Genomic DNA, 26,380 nt, shown 5'->3' with positions numbered 1-26,380 from the left:
ATTTGATATGAGAAGCATAAAGAATGTCCCATACGATAGTGCATACACTTCCGGTGATCCGATGTGGTTACCACAAATCACTACGTTTTTGTTCATACAATCTAAACGAATAATATCTCAGGCGTTAAATTTCACTGAGACAATGAAACAACTATGAGCTTTCTTCTGATCCCAATATCTTAATTTTGATGAACTATCTAAAAATAACCTTTGACCAACATTGTCTGACTGCTGACATGTCTAAAGAAAATCTACCGACCGATCCTCTTTTTTAAGCCTTGAAAGGGCAAACAAACCTTTTGTAGACCTAAGGATAATTTACTATAATATTTAAAACAAAAATAGACTAGGTATTGTTGGTCGAAGCACCAAAAACAAATCGATTTTCATTATCTAAATTAATATATTATTGAAAAATAACACTTTGATGTTTTGTAAAAGTTCGTTCTATAAATCACATACTTTGAAAACTTTTATTCATTGTTTTTAATGAGTTATGTAGGTTTTACAAAAGTGTTGTTGTTTCAGCCCCCTTTACAACATAACTCAAGAACCACAGAACCTACAAAAGTATATCTGCGATATTTGAATTCTTCTACATTCTCACTTTGAAGTGATCAATCCGGGGTGATCAATGCAATTTTTGTCTATTCTCTCTACCATTCGCAAGATGCTGTGAACTACCAAATCGCAACAGGTTAAAATATATAGTTGGTTTATTTACCTTAAATTACTGTCATTAAAGCATATTTCCGACTTAGACTTTCGCATGGTATATTAGTACACCGCATTGGATATTACAATCGTGCAAAAAGTAGACATTCAAGAGAAATTGAGGGCGTCCCTGTGAGCAAATAAATCACTTATTTATGGCCTTGATTTGTCACTCAAGTCATAAACTGTGATCAGGGCTTTGTTCTGCTGAACGTTTTCTGTATAGAAAGACCCTGAGGCAAATGGTTAGCGACTGCGAAAGATGCTGGCGCAACGGCAAATGGTTATTCCAGTTGAAATCCACACTACTTCTGTTGAAGATTTTGATATCTTCCACAGGGGGAGTATATTTTTCAAATTTAGTTGTCTTGGTTTATCATATTGAAACCTATAACCCCCCCCCCCTGCATTGTGGTTTTACATGTATCTTCCACAACTGGAGAGAGTATATCAAATGGAAGTTACCCATTTGTCTATTCTATTCTAATCGAAACTGTGGAAGAATTCAGCTAAATCTTAAATCCCGATGTTATGTTATGTTATGTTATGTTATGTTATGTTATGTTATGTTATGTTATGTGACAATCATGCTTAAGGTGGAGAATGCAAATTTTAGATACTGGAAAAAAATTGCTTCTTTTGACCTGGTTGAGTCAGATCGTTCACAATGCAAAATGTAACAACAAAAAATGAGTTTGTTGTGATATTTGATCAGCAAAATTCAAGAGCAACAACTGAAGTTTGGTCGTTACAAACAATAAAGGCACTTATGATAATTTCTATAAATGACAACTTCTGTTTAAATATAACACTTTCAATTTCTCTGTAGTTATAATCGGAGACTGAATTATAAAGACTAGTTTTTTGTCTGATGTCACTGTCAATCAAATTCCCCACCACACTTGATTGGTTAGTAACGCGTAAGAGGAAGCTTGATTCATCTGGTGCCTTCATTGGGAAGAAAGGAATCGACGAAAATGGTGAACAATTACGGTACTTTTCTGGGCATTGTTGACATGGTGCTTCGGGAAAGAAAGTTTCCTATTACTAAGACCTAACTTTTGCGACGGTTATTATGTTTGTACAAAATTAACATTAAGACACGCGTTTCACCGCCGCGTTCAGAAACTCAATCATAACAACAACTCGTAAACAAAATCGTTTCTGAGTTTTGAAAGTAACGTCAGACGCAAACTAGTATTTTTTTTATCTCTGGCTACGATAACATGCCCTTTTGGAAATGACTGTATATCAACACATTGTCTATGCTACAAATAATCATTATGTTTGCAGAGTATTATTCTTCAATTAGTCACTGCCTTGTTTTTTTCATATACGATATAGTTACAATCACATACTATATGAAGCACTATATACTGAGTATTATTGCCCAATTTTCTTGGCTTAATCTGTGGTTTCATTTTAACGTCAACAGAAACTGGTCTCGGGCCACTTCTGGTTTTCTCTCACGAACGTTGGGTCTATTAGAGAAACGGGCCTATTTTCAACTGAACCGCATTATTGACATTCTAATGTGATAAATTAGACCTTCCAGGTGGCTTTAGAGCTTGTTTTGGAGGCTTGACTGCTGCCCGGGGGGCTGCTGTGCCCTCATTTGTCTTTGATAGTAGCCCAGGGGGTCTTAGTGGCAGCGGTTTTAAATCACCACCTTTACTGCTGGTTTGTGATGGTTGTATGGAAGGTCTTTGTGGTGGTAGCATCGATGACAAAGATCCACCACTATTAGGGCTGATTTTGGATGGCAACACAGGTCTTTGCGGTGAAGGTCTATCATGGAATTCTAGTCTGTTGTTGTGATGTTGAATTTGATGCTCAGATATAGATGGTTGGCTTCTACCTGTTGAGGGCGATGTTGCCCGTTGTTCATTCATACTAGAAGATTCTGGATGATATTGCGGCTGCTTTTGTCTGTGGACAGAAGATACACATTAGGAGATCATAAAATATTATTCAACAATATTTTGAATTTGAGTGCCAATTTGTATTTTATTTTATCATTGGAATTGCCATCTCTTGTTGAACCACTTTGGTTGACTTTAGCGGGTGTCATGTGGTTGGGGAGAAAAAAACAATTTAAAAAAAATTACATTTTTAAAAATCTTATTTTTTTAATCAGCGTTATTTTGATATCATGTTTCATACAACGTTTTGCACGCACACCACGGTTGTTTGATGTGATCATTTATTACATTTTCTAACAATTTTAGACTTGGAAAATACCAACAGCGATCACACTAATATACTCATATATGTTTAGCTATTTTTAACATAGATTTTCGTAAAGTTATTCCTTACATTATTATTATAAAGTAGTTTTTGAAAATGTCCTTGTTATATGTTACTCTCTTTCTGATGTTTTAATACCATTATACCAGTGTCTATCCCTTGTTGGGATCAAAACAAGATTTGAGATAAATAGCGCCATCAGTGTTCACCTTTTCATAAAAATTACTACATTTTACATGCCATCAAACAATCGTGACATCGTGAAATACTTTGAATCCTACCTTGGTTTGCATAGTCTACTCTTAAGCTCATTTCTTTTCAAATAAGAAACAATGGCAACAAGTCCTAATAGTGGTAACACTACCAAAAACAGGATTAGCAATGCCACTGTGGTAGCACTGCTACCACGATCTAGGAAGGAATGGAGAAAACAAAATATAAGAATTGATGAAATAATGACTGCAATATTGATCACACATCTTAAAATCAGTATATGAAATGATATGTTTGCATTTATAGAATACAAACCGTGTAAATCAAATGCAAACCTTAATTTCTAAAAAGATCATTCTCAGAACGGGTGCATTATTTTGTACAATTTCACTCACGACAAGTGATACGCATTTTTTACCTATAATATTCATGTACTTACCTCTTGGTGGTGTTGGTGGTCCACTGTCCATACTTCCACCATTACCTGGTGTGTTACATAATGGTGGTGCCCAATCATCATCACAGTGGCAGCGATTGTTGCTGTTACAAACCTATCAATAATGGAAAAAGTAAACATTATTTTCTTTGAACAAGTTCATTAGGAATGTTGATTTCAACTGTGAATTGTGTTCATTATGAACAATAATCCAACTAAAAACGATTGTGATTTACTCACATTTTAGTGTCGTTTCACCACTACTATAGTAGTTTCATCAGACGGTTCGGCATGGCTATGGGTAGTCCTCTCAGCCCCCTCGCGTGATATATATTTATGGAGTGGTTGGAACAGAAAGCCATTTGGATCCGCAGAATAGGACATGACATTCTAAACATGGACGAGGGGCCTACGCACTCAACAGCATCTTTGACCAATTCACCACGCCCTCTAAAAAGGGTAAAGGGAGAGGGAGGAAAGGCATAGAAATATAGGTGGGAGAAAATCAGTTGCTCTAATTCAGCTTTACCTGCTCATATTTCCGTTTTGGGCGCCTATAATAGAATAAGATGGCGTAGAAATGCTCATGCCCCTCCCCTTCACTTGCAGTGCTGGGTAAGCTCCAGCAGCGATATTCTTATAGCGAACCTATGGAGGAATAAACATATATAGTAAGTTTAAAGACTTACCCCATTACCATGACAGTTATATGGACACTGCTGTATATGTAGCTCAGTCAGATTGAGACACTTGGAATCCATACAAACCTGCACAGATGCAACATAACCACAATAACAATAAAATAACATTTGAAGACCTGAGCGCAAGAAGAATGTAAGTCCACTTTTGACGAAATTGAGTTACATGTGGTTTTGAAGTTATTGGATGAAGTCAAAAATTGTCCAATGTCGTCAAGAGACATGTCAAATTACTCGTCTCATCACAACGATTACGAAAATATAAAATTTATCATACATTTTGAGCTTGGTTAATGAGTAAGTGGGTCACTTACGGTTGAAGGTCAACTGAGGTCAATGTTAAAACAACCTTCAAATTTAACAAACAAGGTGTCAAATTGCTCGTCTTTGCACATAGCTTACCAATAATGGTGTAAGCAATTATGATGTAATTATGTTACCAATAATGATGTAAACAATGTTAATAATATTGCTGATGTTAATGTGTTACCTACATGCGAAGATCTTCAAGTTAAACCTGTTCTTAATATGCCATGTATTTCATATGATTTTGTTGACAGAGAAATTCGCTCCATGAGCAATAAAAAGGCTACAGGTCTGGATGATGTCAGTTGTAAGATACTAAAACTGGCTCGCCCAGTCATTGTAAAAAGTTTAGTTTATATTATGAATCTCTCTTTGTCAAAGGGTATTTTTCCTACTTTGTGGAAAGAAGCCAAAGTAATCCCTTTGCATAAAGGAGGTGATCTTGATAACACCAATAATTACAGGCCTATTTCCATCCTGCCTGTAATAAGTAAGATCATTGAAAGGGCTATGCATAACCATGTTTACTCTTTTTAAATCGAAATGGTATTTTGAATGTTCATCAATCAGGCTTTCGTCCTGGTCATTCTACCGAAACTGCTCTTGTTGATATGGTTGACGATTGGCTTGCGGGCATCAACAATGGTAAAATGACTGGTGTTGCCTTTATCGACTTTAGAAAAGCGTTCGACACCGTAAATCATGAAATTTTGCTAAGAAAGCTCCACGATATTGGAGCATCTGAAGATACAGTTAAATGGTTTGCTTCATATTTGTCATGTAGAAAGCAAAGAGTTACTTTTAAGGGTATTGTTTCTGATTCACTTGAAATGAAAGTTGGTGTTCCCCAAGGCAGTATATTGGGCCCATTATTATTTCTCATTTTTATCAATGATATGCCAAATGTAGTATCACATGGGAAAATATCCATGTACGCAGATGATACCACGCTGTCTGTAAATGGTACTGATACTGATATTATTTCTAAAAAGCTCACTGAAGATCTTTCTGCAATTAAGGCATGGTTAAATGTTAACAAGTTGTTTCTTAATGCTGAAAAGACAAACGTTATGCTCATTGGTAGTGAGCCTAAGTTACGTAATGATAAATGTTCTGCTTTTTCAGTTACCATTGATGATCGTCAACTTGAAAGAGTTCATAGTGCCAAATGTCTTGGTGTAAAGATAGATTCTAAATTACTCTGGCACAATCATGTTAACTCTGTTATACAGAAGCTTTTTTGTAAAATAGGACTCTTAAGACGTCTTAAAACATATCTTGACGTACGCACTCTTAATGTTTTATACAAAGCTCTTATTCAACCGCAGTTCGACTATTGTAGTGTAGTGTGGTTTGGTCGCTTCAATGAAGATATGCGTAAATTAAGTGTGTTACAGAAGCGATGTGCAAGAATCATATTACGTGCCAATTACCTTACGTCTTCTGATATAATGTTTCCTATATTAGGATGGGAATCACTTCCAAATCGTGCAATGTATTTCAAATCTTTGTTAATGTTTAAATGTCTAAACGATATGGCTCCACAGTACCTAATCAACAGGTTTTCTTATATACACGAAAAGCATAATGTTAACACCAGACAAGCTGCGACAAATGTATTGGCTCTTCCGCCTTGCATGAATGGTTATGATACTGAATATTTTAAATCATCTTTTTTCATACAGTGGGGTTGAAGTTTGGAACAAGCTGAGTAATGAATTAAGAAGCTCAACAAATATGCAGACTTTCAAACAAAGATTCAAGTCTTAAAATTTTGTGCATATACTTGTAAATGATGTGTTTTTATTTACTTTGAAAATTGTATGTATTTTTGTATTTTAAATTTGTCTAAGAGTTGTATATACTATATAAATTGTATGTTGAAAATTGTTGCTTTTAAATTATTGTATATATGTGTAGCAGGGCCCCATGTTAGACCAGCTATTTGGCTGAATTGGGCTACCCTGGATAAATATGATTAAAATAAATAAAAATAAATAAATAAATGGTTAAATATTTCCAACATCTGCATTCAGTTTTGAGTTATAAGCTTTTGTTTCAATCCGAGCGCAAGAAGACCGTAAGTCCAAAAATGATAAATCGATCAATATTACAGATATTTACTTGGTTGATAAACAATATGATTCTTCTTGCCCATACCCATGTACCTGAGAATTATCAATATTATGGCTTTTTTGGTTTCCAAATTATGTTATTTTAAAAAGTTTAAACAATTATATCTCAAAATGTCAAATATGGACTTACGGTCTTCTTGTGCTCAAGTCTCCATTTGCTATAACACTGTGCTAGGATCCAATACTTAAAAGTCCCCCCTAAAGTTTTTTATAAATTGAAACAATATTTTACGAAATGTAAAAGTTTAAAATGGTTTGTGTATTATTTGTTTTACATAATGACCAATTTATAGTTTCACACATCATTGTGTTATTATCATTCATCTAGGTAGTAAACAATATTAATATTAAACTATAATCTAGTCAACTGGATTTACTATTTTTGAGTGGGAAATTTTCACGGCCAATCCTGACCGCATCATCAGCCCTACTTTACCGCCATACGATATATGGGGAAAGGAACTCACCGTTTGGCACACTGCGCGTATTTAGTTTTCGTCTCCACTTTTCTTCACCAGCAATGTGCGCAAAGCGTGCACAATTTAGCAATTTTACTTTATTTTGGCCCAAAACACAGTGTTGAATCTTAATGGCGTATATGTATTTAAGCACGGATTTTCAGTTCTCACTGCACGAATTTTTAAGCTCACTGCACGAACGTGCCAGGAGGCACGTTAAAATAGCCCCTGCAGCCATAAACACACAACGTACTTTACCACGTCCGCATGGTGATCCATCGACTACATAGCCTGGGTCTGGTACATCTTGACCGAGATCAATTGAGGCAGCTTTACATTGTAGTTCCTTGCCGTTTACATTCACATATCCAGTAGCACCACTTTTTAGCTGTCCAGCTATTGGATAATCACCTCCTCCAATACACATCAATTTCCACACATTTCATTTCTAGTAAATAATTAAACACAGAAATGAACTTTTCTCATGAACCATTGACACAATGAAACTTAAATGGTGAACAGCATGAACTGTGGCATGGCTTCATGGGGAATGTACGGCACATATCGATTTGAAAATTGAGAAAAACGGCTTGCAACGCCCCCCCCCCTCATCAGGCCCCCAAATCATCGTTTTTGCCCCCATCCCTCCGGAAGAATCACGCTACGCCACTGACGGTGAACATACGTGTACTCGCATTATACCAATTAAAAACATATTGTTGTCAATTTGGAAATAATCTAAGATTTTGCCCTAGAGATTTTGTGATTTACATCAGTAGCCAAAATATAAAAAACGGTGACTTTAAAACTTACTAAACTTTTCACAGTTGTTGTTTATGTGTCACATGACATCACTCCATTAGCAAAATATACTAGTAGTCTTCTTGATCCAGTTTCAAAGATGACCTTATAGAGCCCATTAGCTTTTTCAAGTATTATTTTGTGTCATGTGCATTGATTATCATTACATTGGACTACAATCGCACTAAATTTTGCTTAATCCCGAACTTTCCAACTTAACTAGTTCTTCATTTCTACATCACTTTAGATTGCAACACTAGGAAACTACATCCTAACTTTCTTTTTATCATCTTAAAGCGCAGTGATTTATAGTGCGCTACGCACAGGCACAACGCCTAGACGTTGATCCACAAGCCTCAGCACACTTTACAGGTTGTCGCTGACCGCTACGGCCCACATTATTCCATAAACAATAATAACAACAATTCAGGGACTTTGCTGCTTCAAGAGCGCACACCCTAGACTTACCACAATAACCATCGCTACCAGGATCAGCTCCCCGAGTTTCGTACGGGTTACAACGAGACAATAAGCAGTAAGTTCCTTCTCATGGGGAATTTCAAGCTAACTCACGGTTGTTTGAAGGGATCGTTTATTAGTTTTTCAAACAAAACATAATGTACAACCAAACTTTAGGCTTAAACAGCTAAACGCGATATCATGCTAATGTATACAGATGCTTTTGAGTCATTCGCAACTTTAAGTTCCCCTCTTTTTCAAAATTATTCACTTTTATAGCATTTTTAAAGCTTTTTCGGATATAAAATGTGCCTATTAATGACATTTGGTGGCGCTATTTAGTTACTGGAAATTACTCTTTCAAGCTTTCAATACAATTAATTCCTTTTATTGTTTGATAAAATATGTTTATAAAATTTCCTTGTTGCTTGTTTCACCTATTCCAGCTGTTTTAATGGCAGTATTAATCACCTACCTCTTGCAAATAAAGAAATATGATTTAGGATAAATAGCGCCATATATAGTTTATTTATAGTTAATAATGAAGCCAATTCTATATACATCAAACAACCGTGAACTCAATTCTTCCACGTGAGCGTACTAGGCACCACCAGGGTTCTAACCCGCAACCTCTCGCACCAACACCTTATCGATTGAGCTAACTTGACTGCTTAATCTTCATTTGTGTATTTTGCTTGAATTTATCTTCAATCACTGAATAGTCCGCACAGGGGCACAAACATTTTATGGTCACAACATTACTGATTATTTTTAACGAGCATCACTTTCTTTTTACATCAGAACCGGGATGTTTTAAACTCGTACCAGAAGACTGCATCTCATTAGAGTTAATTTTACAAGAAGAAAAAATCCTTTACATACCCTTTTTTACAGGGGAAGAATATATCCTCCCCAGTGGCATCTTTAGTGTAGCCACAGTTACCAAAGCTAGAGCCTCTGGTATTCCAATATGTATAACAATCAGGTTCTGCCCCCTTTGAGTCTGGATACAAAAAACAAAACCATAAAGAGCGCAGTGATTTATAGTACGCTACGCACAGGCACAACGCCTAGACGTTGATCCACAAACCTCAGCACACTTTAAAGAGCAACATAGGCATTGAACGTGAGACTAGATTTTGAAGCTCTGTTGACAACAAAGGAGTATTGACAGAACATAAATCCTCCCAGTTGCATAGTCAGGGTGAAAGGGGCAGTGCCCCCACCCCCATGAGAAGTCTTTCCCCATGTGGCCTACTGGTCACTTTTGACCATTTGTGTCAAATGTTTCTCAAATTAGAGTTGCCTTGCCCCCTCGACCCATTTGCCCTCTCCCACACCACCCGAAGAAGTCCTGGATCCTCCTCTCATAATCTCCTGAGTCGTACTTACTTTTACCCCAAAGCCTTTCACATTGCTGGGTGTAAGTCACACACTGACCATCAAAGCACATAGAATCCTCTGAATCCTTGTTAGCACATGGTTTACCATTTTGTATGTAGACATTGGATGGACACTGAAGAAATATGATATAAATTAAGATTAGTACATCATTGACCATGTTTACACCAGAAATACCTTCATTCAATGACTCATACCAGGGACGTAGACAGGGGGATAAAATGGGGATTGTAAAGTGTTCTTAAAACGACTAAAAATGGGACAAAAATCAGTATAAAAACGGCCCATGGTACATCTGCCATTTAAAAAAAGTGACTTTTTGGAGTGTTTACAACAACTTAGTAACTTCAGTGGCAGGTAAATAGAGGGCAGTATGGCACTTTTACCTGAAAATCTAAATTTTTGCAAAAATGTGCCATGGGTCGTTTTTATACTGAGACACTCATTATTGACAAATGGGGACGAAAATTTGGCTTTGCCCCATCACACTAAATCCTAGCTACGCTACTGACTAATACATCTTCGTAGTTACGCATGCGTTCACATCATGTGGATCAAATGAAAATACATGTGGACCACTCAAAGATGTGATACATAATTTGTTGAGGACCATAAGAGACCGAAGTGTACATTTATCCCAAACCGTAACCATGTACAAAATAATAGCCCTCTTTTAATGTTCACGACGCCTTCAACAAGAAACCTTTTGGCACTTTAAGGTTAATTGATTTTTTGGCCGCTTCGACCAACAATACCTCGTCTACCCTAAAAATACCTCGTCTACCCTTAAAGCCATTTCCTTAAGAAATAAAATTGTTTGTTTAACCGGTCGGTCTGGGCGGACACACACTTGGGTCCTGATGGGACCAGGCACAAGCAAAATGCTTAATCCAAGCCTTAAAAGCTTCCTATAAGCATGCTGGCCTATATGAACAGAAAAGAAAGAAACAGGATTGAGAAAAAGAACAAGAAAAAGAAAGGCCCAACAAATCATTTGTACAATTTTACTCTTAGCCTTAGGTCGAGAAATAAGCAATTGAAAATTCTTATTCCATGCCGATACAAAGAAGGCTATTTAGAATAGAAAATGTTAGTTTATTTTCTTTTTAAACAGTTTAGCACTCAAGTTACGCCTTCATATTTATAAATGCAGCAACAGGTCCTTACTGCCCTCTCCCCGTTTATTATTTGTCCTACCATGAAAAGTATGTAAAGTACGTATGCCTATACCACATGACTGTACACTACGAATCAGCCGTAAAGTCGGCCCCGGTCAATTTTGTTTTTTATATTTCGTGTTCAGAAAATATATATCATAAGCTTTAAATATATATTCATAAGCTTCAATCCAGAAGCAGGGTTATGGTTTGTTGAACTCTGCTCCTTCAACAAAATGGTACCTTTGTCGGTTCTACATGTGTCTTATTTTCCACATTGCTGGTAATAAATATTAAACAGTCATAATTGGCGGTCATTTTAAAATCATCCCCAAGTCAACGAGGTTCAGGAATGTCCTCTCATTGTTAATTGTTGGTTATACATACCTAGACAAAATACAATGCTTTGTAAGCCACCCAAAGCAAACAAAGGCTAGGGCTATTTAAGGTTGGAATTATGGAAACTTTCGGGCCTCATAACTTCTAAATTGTTGGTCTAAAGTATATAAAAGCATAGCAATGGCAAAGACTTGATAAGTTCATCTGTGAGGTCAAATTTGGGCCAAAATGCCTTTTTAACTAGATGAAAATATCTACGACCCGTTTTTTCATTTTTTTGAATTTCGACCAACTTTGAGAAATTTGCACCAAAATGGTCAAAAAATGCTGATTTTTCAAAAAAATCATAAAAAAGCCCGATTTTGGCCCAAATTTCAAATATTTTTGGTGAAATTGGTCGAAATTCAAAAAAATGAAAAAACGGGTCCTAGATATTTTGATCTAGTTTTTAAAAATTAATAAACAAAAATTTTGGCCCAAGAATTTTTTTGTTAGGATGCACGAAAGAGAAGTGGGCCAAAAACTGTTATTTTTGGGATTTTGGGCCAAAAATGGCATTTTGGCCCAAATTTGATCAAGTCTTTGCCATTCTAAATATGTATACTTTTATATACTTTAGACCAACAATTTAGAAGATATGAGGCCCGAAAGTTTCCATAATTCCAGGGTTCAGACCAACCTTAAGGATTCTATAGAAATAGGTAGAAGACTATATTATCCTCTTCAGCAATGGGATTATTGATTAGTTTAAAAGGTGTTTGACTAGCGCTATCAAATGAGATACTTGTCGCACCAAATTGAGGTATCTATGAATACGACCTTCACGCACATTTTACACTGTAACTCGGAATACAATTTACCGACTTTACGGCTTATTCGTAATGTACGGCCACATATACCCTTTACCTCATTAGACCTTCCAGTACAGTATTCAGGCAAGTCACAGTTATTCATTCGATCTCTGCACAGTGTAGCAGCTGGTGTTAGTTGGCAATCCTCACAGCATTCACCCTCTGCACAAGTTGCATTGACACGAAGGGTACAGGTTTCTGGTGCACAACACTCATTGTCACAAGACTGCAGTAAACAACAGCAGGTTATTGGTACATGTATACACCAGGCACAAAAAGAAACGCGTCGGTTATAGTCATCCTTGCTATTCAACAACATTATAATTTTGGATTATTCTGAAATATACATTTTGTTAATTGGACAAAATTAATCCAAAATTAAGGTGGTTACGGAAAGGATGACTATAACTGACGAGTTTCTTTTTGTGCCTGGTGTATACATTGCGATTTTGCTATCGCTAATTTATCAAATATCATATTTGTTATAATTTGAGTTTTTGAGTATATAATGGGTTAGTTTAAAATAATTCCCAGGGGTGGGGTGAAGGAACACTGAATGACCCCATTCTTAGGAGATTCTCACCCAATGACCCCACATTTTTAAGGAATTCTCACCCAAGGACCCCCTTTTGGCACCAAATATCTCACCAAAAGTACCCTATCACTTTAAAAATAAAGTACCACTGATGTGATGAATTGTTTTGACCATCCCTATCTTGACAGGTTGCTAGACCCGGGGGTCTCAACTTTGGTTTCAGTGGGGACTCCATCTATCGACTAATTTATTTTGGAATTTAGTTCTAGTGTCTTTAAAAGACATTGCTTTCGTTTTAAGTGTTCGGATACTTTATGTGCGCAGTATACAGAGCGAGCCGGGATAAGCGAGACCAGTTCATTATTTAAAAGAGCAGGAAATCATGCAAACATTAAAACAGCTCAAGATGAAACGTAGCTAGGCATGGCTGATGAGCCTAACAGTAACATGATATGAAAACATCATTAATGACAAGATATACAGAATAGATAGATAAAATACATGCAATCAAAATGCAACATTTTTATGTTAAAACAACATAATAAATTAAAAGTACGCAAGCAAAATACATCATATCAAAACACACAATTGATAAAAGCAGGGGAGCATGCTGCATGAACAATGTTATAAAAAGATGCCAGTCCGGCATAGCAGTTCATGGATAAAAACAAATTAAATGATTTAAAAAATAACTGATTTAATATTGTTTGTTTTATTGTTTTCTTCTTCATTTCCCTCATCAAGTGAGATTTTGATGCTGGGAAGTCATATTGGAAAAATGTGTATCTTATAATAATCATAACCAACCTCTACTGTTCCACAGTCACACTCTTCTCCGTCCTCGTGGAAACCATTACCACATACTGGTCCTCCAAAGATATCTGATGGATAATTAAACAGACATGCTCCAATTCCTCTCTCAAGGGATGAAGACAGATAATCTATACTACAAGATGAGAAGACGGTAGGAGGAGGGAAACTGTGACGAGAAAATGAATGGAAAATCAAAAATAAATAAGAAGTGTCACTATCAAGTATTTATTCTGTGGTAACCTTCTGTGTTTGACATTGATTTTATTCATGCTGAGATAAATGCTAAGACATCTATTTTCTTTCAACCTAAAAGTATATAAAACATGATTGAAATCTCTTGCAGACAAATGGCAATATTAAGATTTCGGTGTGAAACATATCGCTCCGAGAGCAAATAGTGAACATGAATTAGAACGATGAAAGTTCGTGATTATACATAAAAGTGGCAGGTTAGTTTCATGCTCCATAGGTTTCTCTCACAAGCATTAAGCAGGTCGATTAGTAATCATACAGGGTGTCCCAAAAAAAAGAGGCCCCTCATTGTGCCCTCTTTTTCTCCTATATCTGAAAACTTAATCAAATATATTTTGGTATGTAAAAAAAGCCTTGAGTCGTTAGCTTTAATAAACCAAAACAATTTCATCAATCGGTTCAAAACTTTTGAAGATATGCTCTTTTAAAGAAATGTACCCGTTTTTCACTCTGTCCACGGAGAAGGTTTGGCTACTTCAAAGATTGAAAAGGAGTACACATACCATGCATGAATATCAAACATTCCTCAATGATAACTTTATAAAATAACTTTATTTATGGAATGGGCTTTACCAGTGGGTTTATGGGCAATGGATTTTGTTAATAGTGTCATTAATTTGTGGGTAAAATGAATGCCGAATGGGATTTCTTTTGCTTTACTTGCAATTACTTATTTTTGCTTGTTTATTTATTTCTTATTTTCTTACTTTGTTGTTTCTTGATTTCTTTTTTATTTACAACATAAGTCATTTCTCTTTTTAGGATAAAAGGTAGCCCTAAAAGGCTGTTTGGTTTGTCTTTGGTTCTTCTGGACTGAGTTTACTGTGCTGCTCTGCCCTCTACCTGGTTGCCTCCTTGGCGAATACAGGTTTCAGCCCTGGTCCTCATTGCATCAATTGCGTTGCGTACCATCCTTTTGCGCCGGATACTTGCGAATGCATTCATTAATACGTTTGCAAAGATCTTAGATTTTGCCATAAAGGAAAAAAAAAGTGATATGAGGTCTGGTGATCGTGCAGGCCACTCCACAGCATGAGCCATCCCAACCACTCTGTTTGCTATCCGTGGACAGAGTGAAAAACGGGTACTTTTATTCAAAAAGGCATATATTCAAAAGTTGTGAGCCGATTGAAATAATTGTTTTGGTTTATTAAAGCTAACAATTAAAGGTTTCTTTACATACCAAAATATATTTAAGCAACTTTTCAGAAATAGGAGAAAAAGAGGGCGCTATGTGGGGCCTCTTTTTTTTGGGGACACCCTGTATGTGGTGCATAAAATGTGTCCCCGTCAATTTACGAAATCTGACAGGGCAAGTTTGCGAAGAATGAACTTATTTGTCAAATGACCTCAAATGACCCCTAAAGGACCTTTAAGATGTTTTAAATTACTCCTAAATGACCTGTGACCTCAAATCAAACATGCCATTATACCCAAGAGTCATAGTATCCAAGTCCTATTGAAATCCATCAGAGCATGTGGGAGAAATAACAAAATGTTAACATTCGGTTCCCAAAATCATCAATGATCTCAACTCGTCGGCAGAGTGGTACACTATCGTAAGTGACATTTTTGGCCAATTTGAGATGTTGACGAATTATGGAAGGCCAAATAAAAACACACATTTAAAACCAGGTTTTAAGTTTCAAAAGTGCTTAATTATTTGTTACTTAATAAAATAAAATAGAGTAAGTGCAATGCCATTTTAAGTAATGCCTGCAACACTATCGTATGTGGCACTTACAATAGTCTTGCACGCTAATAGTTGTTATTCATCTGCAGCAAGACCATCGTATGTGCCACATACGCTACTTTCTTGGACCTTAACAACAAAATCACGGAATGCTACACCATTGTAAGTGCAAAACAGTCCCTAACACATCACTGACTATGACGCTGACGGCTGAAGGCGTTGTAACCAAGCTGGCTAAGTTCATAGCTCCGTAGACTATGCCATAGTCGAATGTTATTAAAAATATTTTATTATTAGTCATGATAAACCCATTTCGTTGAACTCAAAATTATACTGATGTTTATTAAAATTAAAGTATTCAATAGTAAAATGGTCATAACGAATTAAGAATATCAGATGATTAGTGACAATAAAAGTAATTGAATGCAACATTATCTTGCATAATTATAATGGTTCACTTTAATACTGAACAATTCTGATTTTGGAATCTACCAGTTTATTGATAGCGAACCACGAAAATCCGACTATGGACTTTGAATTTTAAGCAGAACTTTGCCCCGGGACTTTGCTCTCTAAAAACACACTGTCAAGCGCACTTGTTTATCAGTCCATTAACCACAAGTACTAAGCATGGTACAGTACAAGACGCGCTAGATGTTTGATGAGAGATTAACTTTCGCGTCAACACAAAAGCGCCGCAAATACCACAGATAGTCGTGTACGGTGTAGTTAATGGTAATGGCGCGGGCCCGGAAGATTTAAACCATAGCGAGATATGGGCGACCAATCACAAGGCAGATCCATTTAAAGATGCATTACATCATGGCCAATTTTAGTTAGGCCAGAAATTGGCCTAACTCTCCATAGAGTCCCGTGTTAAATGTCTTGACCGCAAGGCAAAGTCAGTAGTCCACTTGGGAAGCTAACAAACAGAGGGAGTGCGGTGACTGAAAAGATCAGATACAGATGTGAAAATCTATCAGTTGCACACAAATCAATATAAATCAGAGTTTTATGCTTAAATGTAATAGCCAGAGTATGCAAAATGGGCAAGTGGACTACGGAGAAGTCTAATAGCTCCATGATTGGTAATAGAGATGATAAATCCGGTGTTTTTATATTTAGATTCAGTAATAAATCTTGAGAGATAACATTACGACATAATGTGTCTTGATATTGTACATATTATGTGCCAAAATAAATTTACACTTGTTAAGAAACATTAAATGACAAAATATTGCACATTTGGGCCAATATTACGCATATCCTAATTTAGCAATGAATACTACACTATCGTATGTGGCACATACTATAGTGTTGCACTCTACACTAATTTCTATTTGAGTGCAACACTATCGTATGTTGTACTTACGACATCTAAATCAGTAAATAATTCATCGATTTATTAACTTTAGCACCATTTATATAGTTTATATTATTAAATTTAAATCGCTTGACATTCCCATGCCATTTTATGGCATGGTGGAAACAGACGGCTACGCAAAACACAAACATGCTCCTCCTGTAAAACTGTCCCAACTGCACTTACGATAGTGTAGAACTCTGGCGACGAACTAATCCTAGATGAACTTTGAACTTTGATTTGTTGACTTCACAAGTGTCAATGTACCCAAGGGTCCTCGTGTCCAAGTTCCACTGAAATCGTGGAAGAAATCATAAACACATCTTTTTGTCACACATTCATTCACACATACAGACGCTTCTGATTTCATAGTCCCTCTCGAACTCGTTCTTTGTCGGCAGGGACAGTAACCAACGATCGGATCATTATCTTATCTCAAAGTTATGTGTTGTTTTTATGTTGTACATACCCACTTACTGGCTGCATGATACAGCCTCCTATATCTTTTCCCGTACATTGGCAAATATATGTGTCATGCTGAAAACCCAGGTTATGCCCCATCTCATGGGACATTGTAGAAGAAACATCAGCAGCGTGTTCTCCGTGATCCTAAAAGAAAAATACACAAGTATTTTAAAAGCGGAGGAATCCAATCAATTGCAGTTCTCGCATTTCACAATACGAATACGATGCGCCTCCAGCGGTCGCCGAGGCCAAAATACGCAGTGCATCATGGGAAAATGTCGACATCCAAAGTCCGCGTAATACGAATACAATACAGGAACATACATCATTGTGGGTTTAAATGTCATTTTAATGATGTTACATGCTAATACACACTAAAACAACAATTTACAATAAAGTAGATCCATTTTCTATCTATTGATCACAGGGAATCCTTTGTGGAGCTGTTTTCAACATATTTATTACACACTCGCGTGAAAATTCAATAGCAGCTAGAACGGCGATGTCGACTCTGGAGTCAAAAATTTGACTGCCAAGAGCAACCGCTGGCGGCGCGTCGTATTGTGAAACGCGAGAATTGATTATTTTGCCAAATCAATTATCGTTTCATTTTGGCTACCTCATTGTATCATAACATTTTTATATATCCGTATTTACTTCTCTGTACTTTTCATAACTTCGATTTTATTTATCAGCTCTTTTAATTCAGTTTTCTTTTGTTCCTTTTGTTTTAAATTAAAGGCACGTAAAATTAGCCCTTTACCACTCTCAAACCAGATGTCTAGTCGGTGAAGTTTTGAATAGGTCAGTTTGTTACTTTTAAAACTGGACCTTTGTTTAATCAAATGCTTGTAACTTTGCTTCTTATCGGATTCAATGGGGTGTCGTACAGGGTGTATCAAAATGATTGGTACCCATCAATTTTGATGTTTATTGAAAAGCCTGCCTCTTCCAAATACAATTTTGGATACATTTGAAATGTCCAGAATGTATAGTTTATGACTTGTTTTTGCAATTAATCTACAAATTATTTGGATCTTATGTTGAATTTTGATGTGCCAGACTCATCCATTATTGATGAAAATTGCTGGGTACCAATTATTTTGATACAGCTTGTAATGTGCCGGATTAGACAGTGCATCTATTAAAAAAAGAAATTTAGTATTGGTATTTAGTAATATTTACAATATAGTTCAGTTTTGAAATTGTGATTATTTTTCCAAGTGTAAGGGTACTTTTTTGGAGCAGTATAATTATATAAGAAGGGATGACCAATGAACCATCAACTTGATTAGAACACTCCCATAGACGTGCAGTGAGCTCAGCTGTGCACAGCTTCCACAGATATTTCTAAATTAAGCTCATTCTTTTATTTTTCAATATTTTTCTGTAAAAATTGGGGAAGTTAATGGCAATTATATTTTGTAACTATCCTTCAAATTACAGCAACATATCTTGAATTGGTTTGAATGAGGAATACTACAGGAACCAGCGCCTTTTGTTAGAAGTCACACATGAGTGAAGTGGATAACCTCTATTGTTGTGAATGAGTCAATGAGCTTCAATGGCACTTAAGATTTTGTTTGCATACACCTACTAATTGGTCATATTAAACCCAATAACATTGAAATTTTTGGTTGTGAAAAAAAGTTCACCTGGACTTAGTGCAATTTTGATTTTGTTCCATATCGGCCATCTTGGATGATTTTTGGCAAAGGTTCTCTAAATGCATGATTTCAATGCCTCGGTTTGACAAAATAATTTATGCCATTGAGTAGTAAAGTGCCATTTCATAAGAAACCCCTTTGATACTTTCACAATATGCTTGTTTCATGTTTGCATATATCTTAAAATAAAGAAATATATAAAGGTAAATATATGCTTATGCCAATTTTGCTCCCAATTGCTATTTTTGGACTTTGTCATTTTATTTCGTTCCAATGACCGGTCAGAATGGGAAACTTTGAAAATTCATAATTCGAAAGATTTTCGACCAATTTTGACCATTTAACCACCAAAATACATATGTTGATGAGATCTATCCAGAAAACAATATTTTGTAGCAATAGGGGCAACATGAAATTTTGGATGTTACTGGTTTCTTATAAATACTAAAAATGTTCAAGAATAGGGTCTAAGTTTCATCAGAATATGTGGTTTAATTTAGCAGTAATTCAGCTGTGTGAAATATCCAGTATATTTTTCCTATATGCTCAGCCTTATCATATGGTAAACAATGATTATTGCTAACCAATCAGTAAAGACTATTATAATCACGTGATTGCTAGAATCTAATAGTAAACATGATTAGAAAAAAGCTTAAAATTGTCCTACATTGTACAGTCTCATTGTAAGATTAATGGGCTAAATAGTCCTTGTCATGTGGGAAAGGATTAGAAAGAGGCATACAAACAAGGGTATGAGATATTAGGAATTATTTTCTAACCTCTTAACCACAGGATTGGTGGACTACAATGGCTATTCAAGAGACAGGGTATGTAAGAGATAATCTGTGCATATGAAATATGGGTTCAAATGACATTATAGTTCACTCCGTGAACAAAAAATCTTTCATTGTTGTTATTGTTAATGTTGACAGATTAGAGTACTTTACAGTACTGTATCTAACCTGATTAACACCTGCAGATCGCTGATATGAGCACATGGCTCCCAGTGATGCGATACCGACAGTAGTACCTTCCAATGACTTGCCTCTGTGGATGAGATCATTTTAAGGATACTGAATCAGAATAAGACCAGAGAAAATATTTGAGTAGCTGGTGATTGTTTTACAGTTTTTCACTAATCGTATTAGCATATGTGCCTATAAACGGGTTGCTAGGACAAGAACGTATTTTTACGGTAGTTTTTTAATCTCTTTCATATTTTTTCTTTTAATTGATAAAAACTACCGCAAAAAATCGTTACTCTCCGAGCCACCCGTTTATAATCACCTAAGCTTATATACGATTTTTACGGTATATTAACATTTAGTGCGTAGTCAGCTTTAAAGCAATAATGTGTGATTTGCATAAAGAATAGATTCCTATTCAAATGTTTGTTTTCACTGATCACATTATCCCCTTTTAATTTCGAGCCAAACAAATGAGGTATAACGAAGAAAATTGCGATTTCATTCCAGCGCCCACAATGTGTGTACTACGCTCGCCGATCGTAACATGTAATACTGCACGGAGCATCGCGCTCGACGTGTGTACACACAAGCTGACATCCACGGGAGATATTAGCAAACAGTCGATCGATGAACTCTGAATAAAACCGGGTCGACCCGGTTTTAATATAAAAAGTTGAATGTTACTCTTATTAAAGCACTTCAGGCTTAGTCTTTTACGTGGTATCTTAGTACACCACTGGGAATTATAATTATGCAAAAAGTAGAAATCCGAGTATAATTGAGGGCGTTGCTGTGAAGCAAATCACACATTATGGCTTTAATTATTATTCAATCGCAATTTTCAGAAAATTTAGTTTCTCATTTACATAATAAAACTTAAGTCCATTTTCATGGCAATACTTACGTAACAAGTTGTGCATTATCATTGTACACTAAAGTTTCTTTGATCAGTTCATCTTTCCGCCATTTTTGGAACTCCATCAAGGTGGTTTCTGGATTGGTACTAACTCTAATTGGATCACCCTCATTCCACACTTCTACTCCCACTAATGCGACACGGATATTTAACTGCTTGTAGATCTGTATAGTGAAAGGTAAAAATGAAACAAGATACATTTTAATGATACCACAATCTTTGTTACAATCTTAGTCTACGGTTGTTTGATGTAATGTAAAACTGTGTCATTTTTAAGTAAACTTGAACAGTGATGGGGCTATTTATCTAAAATCTTGTTTGCATCTTTACAAGGGATGGACAGTTGTATAATGGTATTAGAACAACAGAAAAAACACTAACAAATGGCTAGGAAATTTTCACAAATGTACAGTTTATAGAATAAAAATTACCTTAAAAATAACTTATTAGTGTATTAGTGTGATAGCTGTTGCATTGGCCCGGTCTAGAATTGAACACTATATAATGTGTTTTGTTACAAAAATTAATAAATGATCACATGAAACAACAGTGAGTCACGCATTTGACGACCTTCTTGCAAAACGAACTGGCAACCAGTATTATCTACGGTAAACAGAAGATCGTCACAACAACAATAGTGTTGACAAAGGAGTCTGCTAGACTTCGAAGTTCGAAACGTTCACAGTGAGTACTACTTTATCGGATTAGAAATAGGAAAATCCACATTCACGTATTAGAGAGTGGGTGAAAAGTTTCTTACCACATCCATTATATTAGCCATCTCTTTACTTCTTGATACACATTCCTGAATACCACCAATATCAAGGAACTGTAAGGGAAATGATAAAAAGCATTTGACGAGGAACAGCATTACTATTACTGCATCCTTCTCCATTTCATTGAAAAACATCTGTTCATTGCATCATTAATCTTGTTATCATATTTGGGTCTGTTTTTTTACATGATGCACAAAAGGGAACGAAGAGGGTAAAAATGAAATTAAGACACTTAAAATACGTTTTTACGTCATCTTAAAGCAGATGACTTGAATTTTTGGAAATGTCGAAATTACAAGCTTTGTAATGTTCATTTGTTCCGTAAAGTTATTAAACCCTAAACACTCTCAGACCAAACAGGAATGTTTTAGTAGAGAGATGAAAAAAATATTTATCCATGTCTACATTTATTCAATGTTGACTTACTTACAACAAGCTATCTGTGTCCAGGCAATATCCCAGCAAACACAAAACGTTTTTAGAACGTTTTAAATAAGTTATAATTTGGGTTTTGGCTTAGGTAAAAACGTTTTAATAACATTAAAATGTCGGGTTATATAAAGGTCATGAAACCGTTTTAAAACGTTTTGTATGAAAACACACTACAACAATATTTTTAAAATGTTTTCGAAATGTCATTGTAAACTATTTTTGCAAACATTTTTGGCCAAATATTTTGTCAACACTTAAATAACATTATGTTAAAATATTTGCACCCAGCAAACACAGAAATGTTCTTAAAATGGTTTTTACAAAACGTTTTAATAACATTTAAATGTCGGGTAATATAAAGGTCGTGAAAACATTTTAAAAACGTTATTGTAAATATTTTGGGCAAACATTTTTTGCAAAATATTTTTTCAACCCCAAAATAACATTTTGTTTAGAATGATTTGTACCAAGTTTTCAAAAATGTTTTTGGAATGTTATTAAAACATTTTTATACCCTTTATATAACCCGACATTTAAATGTTTTCTGTAAAACAGTTGTGTTTGCTGAGCAGTAAATTACCAACAAATGTTATTTAATGTTATGAAAACGTTTTATACCATTAATGTACCCTTTATATAACCCGACATTTAAACGCTTTCTGACAACCTTTTATAACCTTTTGCGAATACTAGGTTGATTCAGAAAATACGAAAGTTTTGATTTTGGCCAACCGTTAATAAGGTTCATTTTGGTGTAATAATACATCATGCAAAATTTCATTATTGGTTTTTAATTCTTGTAGCCCCCATTTTAATACCTACCTCTGCATAATCATTTACTATGAATAATTCTACATGTTTCATCTCTGTATGTACATCTCTTTTACGTCTACGATTATGATCTGTGGATTGCTCTGGTAATGAGTACAGTGAATCTATATGAACACCATAATCTGACAGAAACAAAAATAAACTTAAGAAAATTATCGCTCACAAAGCGTATATAGCGTATAGTACTCAAGTTGCGCGAGATTATTTTCATGAGTTTCACCCGATACGAAAGGATACAAGCATAACACAAATACATGCATACTGCACAGTGTAGACGACGGTTCTGGTGATGTTTTGATGAAACGATATTAGAGCATTCATTAAGGGATCTGGAATGAGCGTTTCGACAGTATTTTTTGTGGGACATGAGAGCACATCAGACATATCGAATTGCATTCTGAATACGAAGAATGTCTTTCTGCTATCAAATAATTTTCATTTTTTGAAATTCATGATGTAATACAGATTTTATGACAAATTATTAAAATATTATATTTTTCACATTTTTGATATAATTATAACAGTCCTCGAAGTAAAATGTATAAATCTAATGATATATTCTTAAAGTGTATGTAGCTGGGAGGAAAACCCGACGGCTTTTCATCCCACCTACATACACTTTAAATATAAATCATCAAATTTACAAAGTTTACTTCGAGTACTGTTAAATATCAAAAGTATCAATTTTTAATCATTTGCCATAAAATGTGTATTACATTGTGTATTTCAAAAAAAATCAAAAATAGTTTGTCCTGTATCTCGGTAACCAAATATAAGAGGCAGTGCAAACTATTTTTGTTTCAATCCTGTGACAGTTGAAAAATTTGAGCCTATTATTAGTAGAAAATGGGGCAGTTTAAAACATTGTAAAATGTTGACCATGTGTGAATATGCGACACGTTTTACGTAATAATATAAACTCAATAATTAGCATATGTGCTTACTATTGAGCGCTTTTAAAACATGCAAACATGAAGCCCCGTCCACAAAAGTGTAAAGGGTTTTGAACAAATCATCGATACGCATAGTTATATAAGGGCTTTGAGCAAATCAGCGATACACATAGCTATATACGAACAATTAAACCTACAAATGTGTGTCTCAACCGCATTAGCTCGGTTGGTAAAGCGACGAACTTTGGTACAGTTGTATGTTTTCAAAAGCGCTCGATAGTAAGCACATGTGCTAACTATCGAGTTTTTACGGTATTTGTTTAATGCTTATGACAAAACGGCTAGTTTGACTATAAAAATAATATACTTACCCTGGGAACATTTCTGTTTTGGTCTGTTGACATTTGCTGCATTATATACTAGATGTTCTGCGCTACTGTTCTGTAATGGTTCTATGTAGAAACTAGTTCCATTTAAAAATATAATGCCACTGAAATCAAACAGACATAATTATAGCTAGTAATCGAGTTACACATGTACATTCATCTTAATCATATAATAATAATTGCTGAAAGTATTAGTTTCTGTTAAATGTGATTAAAATCCTCCCAACCAATGCAGTCAAGAGAGAAAAACATCTGGGTGGCATTTTCGAGCGATGCAGGCAGGGAGGTAGCCAGGGGGAGCCGGTGGGGGATTGCACCCAGTCATTTTCAGGGATGAAAATGGGGACGGCAAAGAGTAAAAGCCTTTAAAATTACTAAAAATGGGACGAAAAATTGACAAAAATTGAGAGTGATTGAGGGTTAGAGTTCATTTTATTTTTTCAAGAAATTAACCCTAATTAATTATGCAGATTAAAATTAGCAAAATGCTAAACGTAATATACTTTTATTTTACTTGTACTACATATGTACCAAGTCTCAGCTATATAGTCCTTTTAGTTACTTAGCAAATTAACTTTGCATAATTGGGAGCATGCAATTAAATCCAGTGGCCTCGCTTTCAGTTTTCTGCTCCTCTAAATTGGAGTTTAGCGGAGCCGAAGTGGTCAATTACGAAAATTGTCTATAATAGAATATTTTCTAAATGTACAGGATGAGTTACCTCAATCCATTGCATGTGCTGAGTGCTACATTGGAATCTTCAATTCCTCGTACGCTGCCATGGTAGTAACAATGGTGCTGTTGAAATAAGGAGGAAAATAACAAAAATTTAAAACTTTCCTTTATGACAAATGTTTTATTTTTTACATGATAATTAAAAAGATACTGTTCAGATTTAAGGTAAAAACAATTAAATAACAAACACAATAAATATTGATCATTTGTAATTACATTATAATATAATGTGCTGAGGAACAAGTAATTCATTATTGACCTTTGACCCAGATTGAGTTGAATACTCACCGTTTCATGTGGCTTTCTATGTAACTTTTTACCATCTGGTAAATAGGAACTCTCTACAAAGTGACCTGGAAATAAATTTCTGAAAAAAAACCCGAAAAATAAGAAACAGGAAATGAGCCGACCATTTTTGACCGCCCTCGCAACCACCCCGCCCCCTCCCGTCAAAAATCTGGGATGCGCCTGCTTGCATTTCACATTTCGTTGGGTTTAGACTTTAATAAAGATAGAATAAGCTGTGAACAATTATCTAGAACTTACTCATTAATCCACATATCTAAAATATGCTCTTCTCCTTCTATTGGAACTACAAAGATGACCTCTGCAAGATGGCCATTCTATAACAAAACAGAAATAATTGATATTCGGTAAACATTATATATATACATGTATACATAAATAAATTACAACAATAAAAAACGTTTTTGAATTAATTTGCAGTGAATCATTTTTTTACACCTGCTGGAATCCAGTTATGGATCAGGCCCCTAATAAATTGCTGTAAACCTTATTGGAGAGCGTACCGCCATTAAACGTCCCGTTGAAATACACGGGAAAAGACGCACTTTTGGAGCGCGTTTTGGCAATTGAAAAAAAAATAGCGCTGGCTCCCGACATAATCTCTGGCGAGGATGTCATCGCCTAGTCTTGTGCCTTGAAGTGTGACCAACAACCAGCTTGACCGAACAAAAGGAAGATATTTTGTTGCAGTCGCTTACACATGCCCTTTTCTTGATCGGCCAATGATACACAGGTCCCGATTAAATATATGTGAAGTTGCCATAGACGTTGAAGTAAATTTTCAATTCGCAAACTCTCTACTATACCAAATAATCCAACGTCTACGGCAATCAATTTAAGAATAGTTTGTATCATCTAGAATGTTTCGTTCCCTAGGTAATAGGTTGAGAGGGATAAACGCCCATTGAATATTAGGTACCGTATGCTATAGTGACCGCAACCTATTTTGCAATGTTACCTAGATAAAGAGGCATCCTAGATTGTGCAAACTATTCTCAACTGGATTGGCAGTGAAGGAAACATTTCCCGGATGTCCATGATTTGCTAGTTGAGTTTGATGCTCAGCAAACTGCTACATCATGTATGTGTTTGATTGAACTCCTATACAGTATGCCAAAAAATTAAAGTCCCAGT

General features: G+C 35.5%; 1 protein-coding gene across 1 annotated transcript; it reads right to left on the bottom strand.

Moving 5' to 3' along the window:
- Window positions 1-435: 435 nt before the first annotated feature.
- LOC140167665 (disintegrin and metalloproteinase domain-containing protein 12-like) lies at window positions 436-25,558 on the bottom strand. Its single transcript, XM_072190964.1, has 18 exons — window positions 25,487-25,558; window positions 25,229-25,307; window positions 24,927-25,003; window positions 24,191-24,309; window positions 22,918-23,048; window positions 21,648-21,716; window positions 20,876-21,051; window positions 19,966-20,050; window positions 17,341-17,480; window positions 13,558-13,729; window positions 12,271-12,441; window positions 9,860-9,983; window positions 9,326-9,470; window positions 7,461-7,635; window positions 4,300-4,377; window positions 3,614-3,725; window positions 3,243-3,372; window positions 436-2,643 (listed from the first exon to the last, which is right to left on the bottom strand). The coding sequence occupies exons 1-18, from the start codon at window positions 25,498-25,500 to the stop codon at window positions 2,244-2,246; spliced, it is 2,397 nt and encodes a 798-aa protein (XP_072047065.1). The 5' UTR covers window positions 25,501-25,558; the 3' UTR covers window positions 436-2,243.
- Between the last annotated feature and the right edge of the window lie 822 nt (window positions 25,559-26,380).

This window comes from Amphiura filiformis, chromosome 13 (genome assembly GCF_039555335.1).
Source record: "Amphiura filiformis chromosome 13, Afil_fr2py, whole genome shotgun sequence".
Classification (NCBI taxonomy): domain Eukaryota; kingdom Metazoa; phylum Echinodermata; class Ophiuroidea; order Amphilepidida; family Amphiuridae; genus Amphiura; species Amphiura filiformis.
Note: the sequence above shows the minus strand (reverse complement) of the source record. Positions and strands in the feature narration are given on the sequence as shown.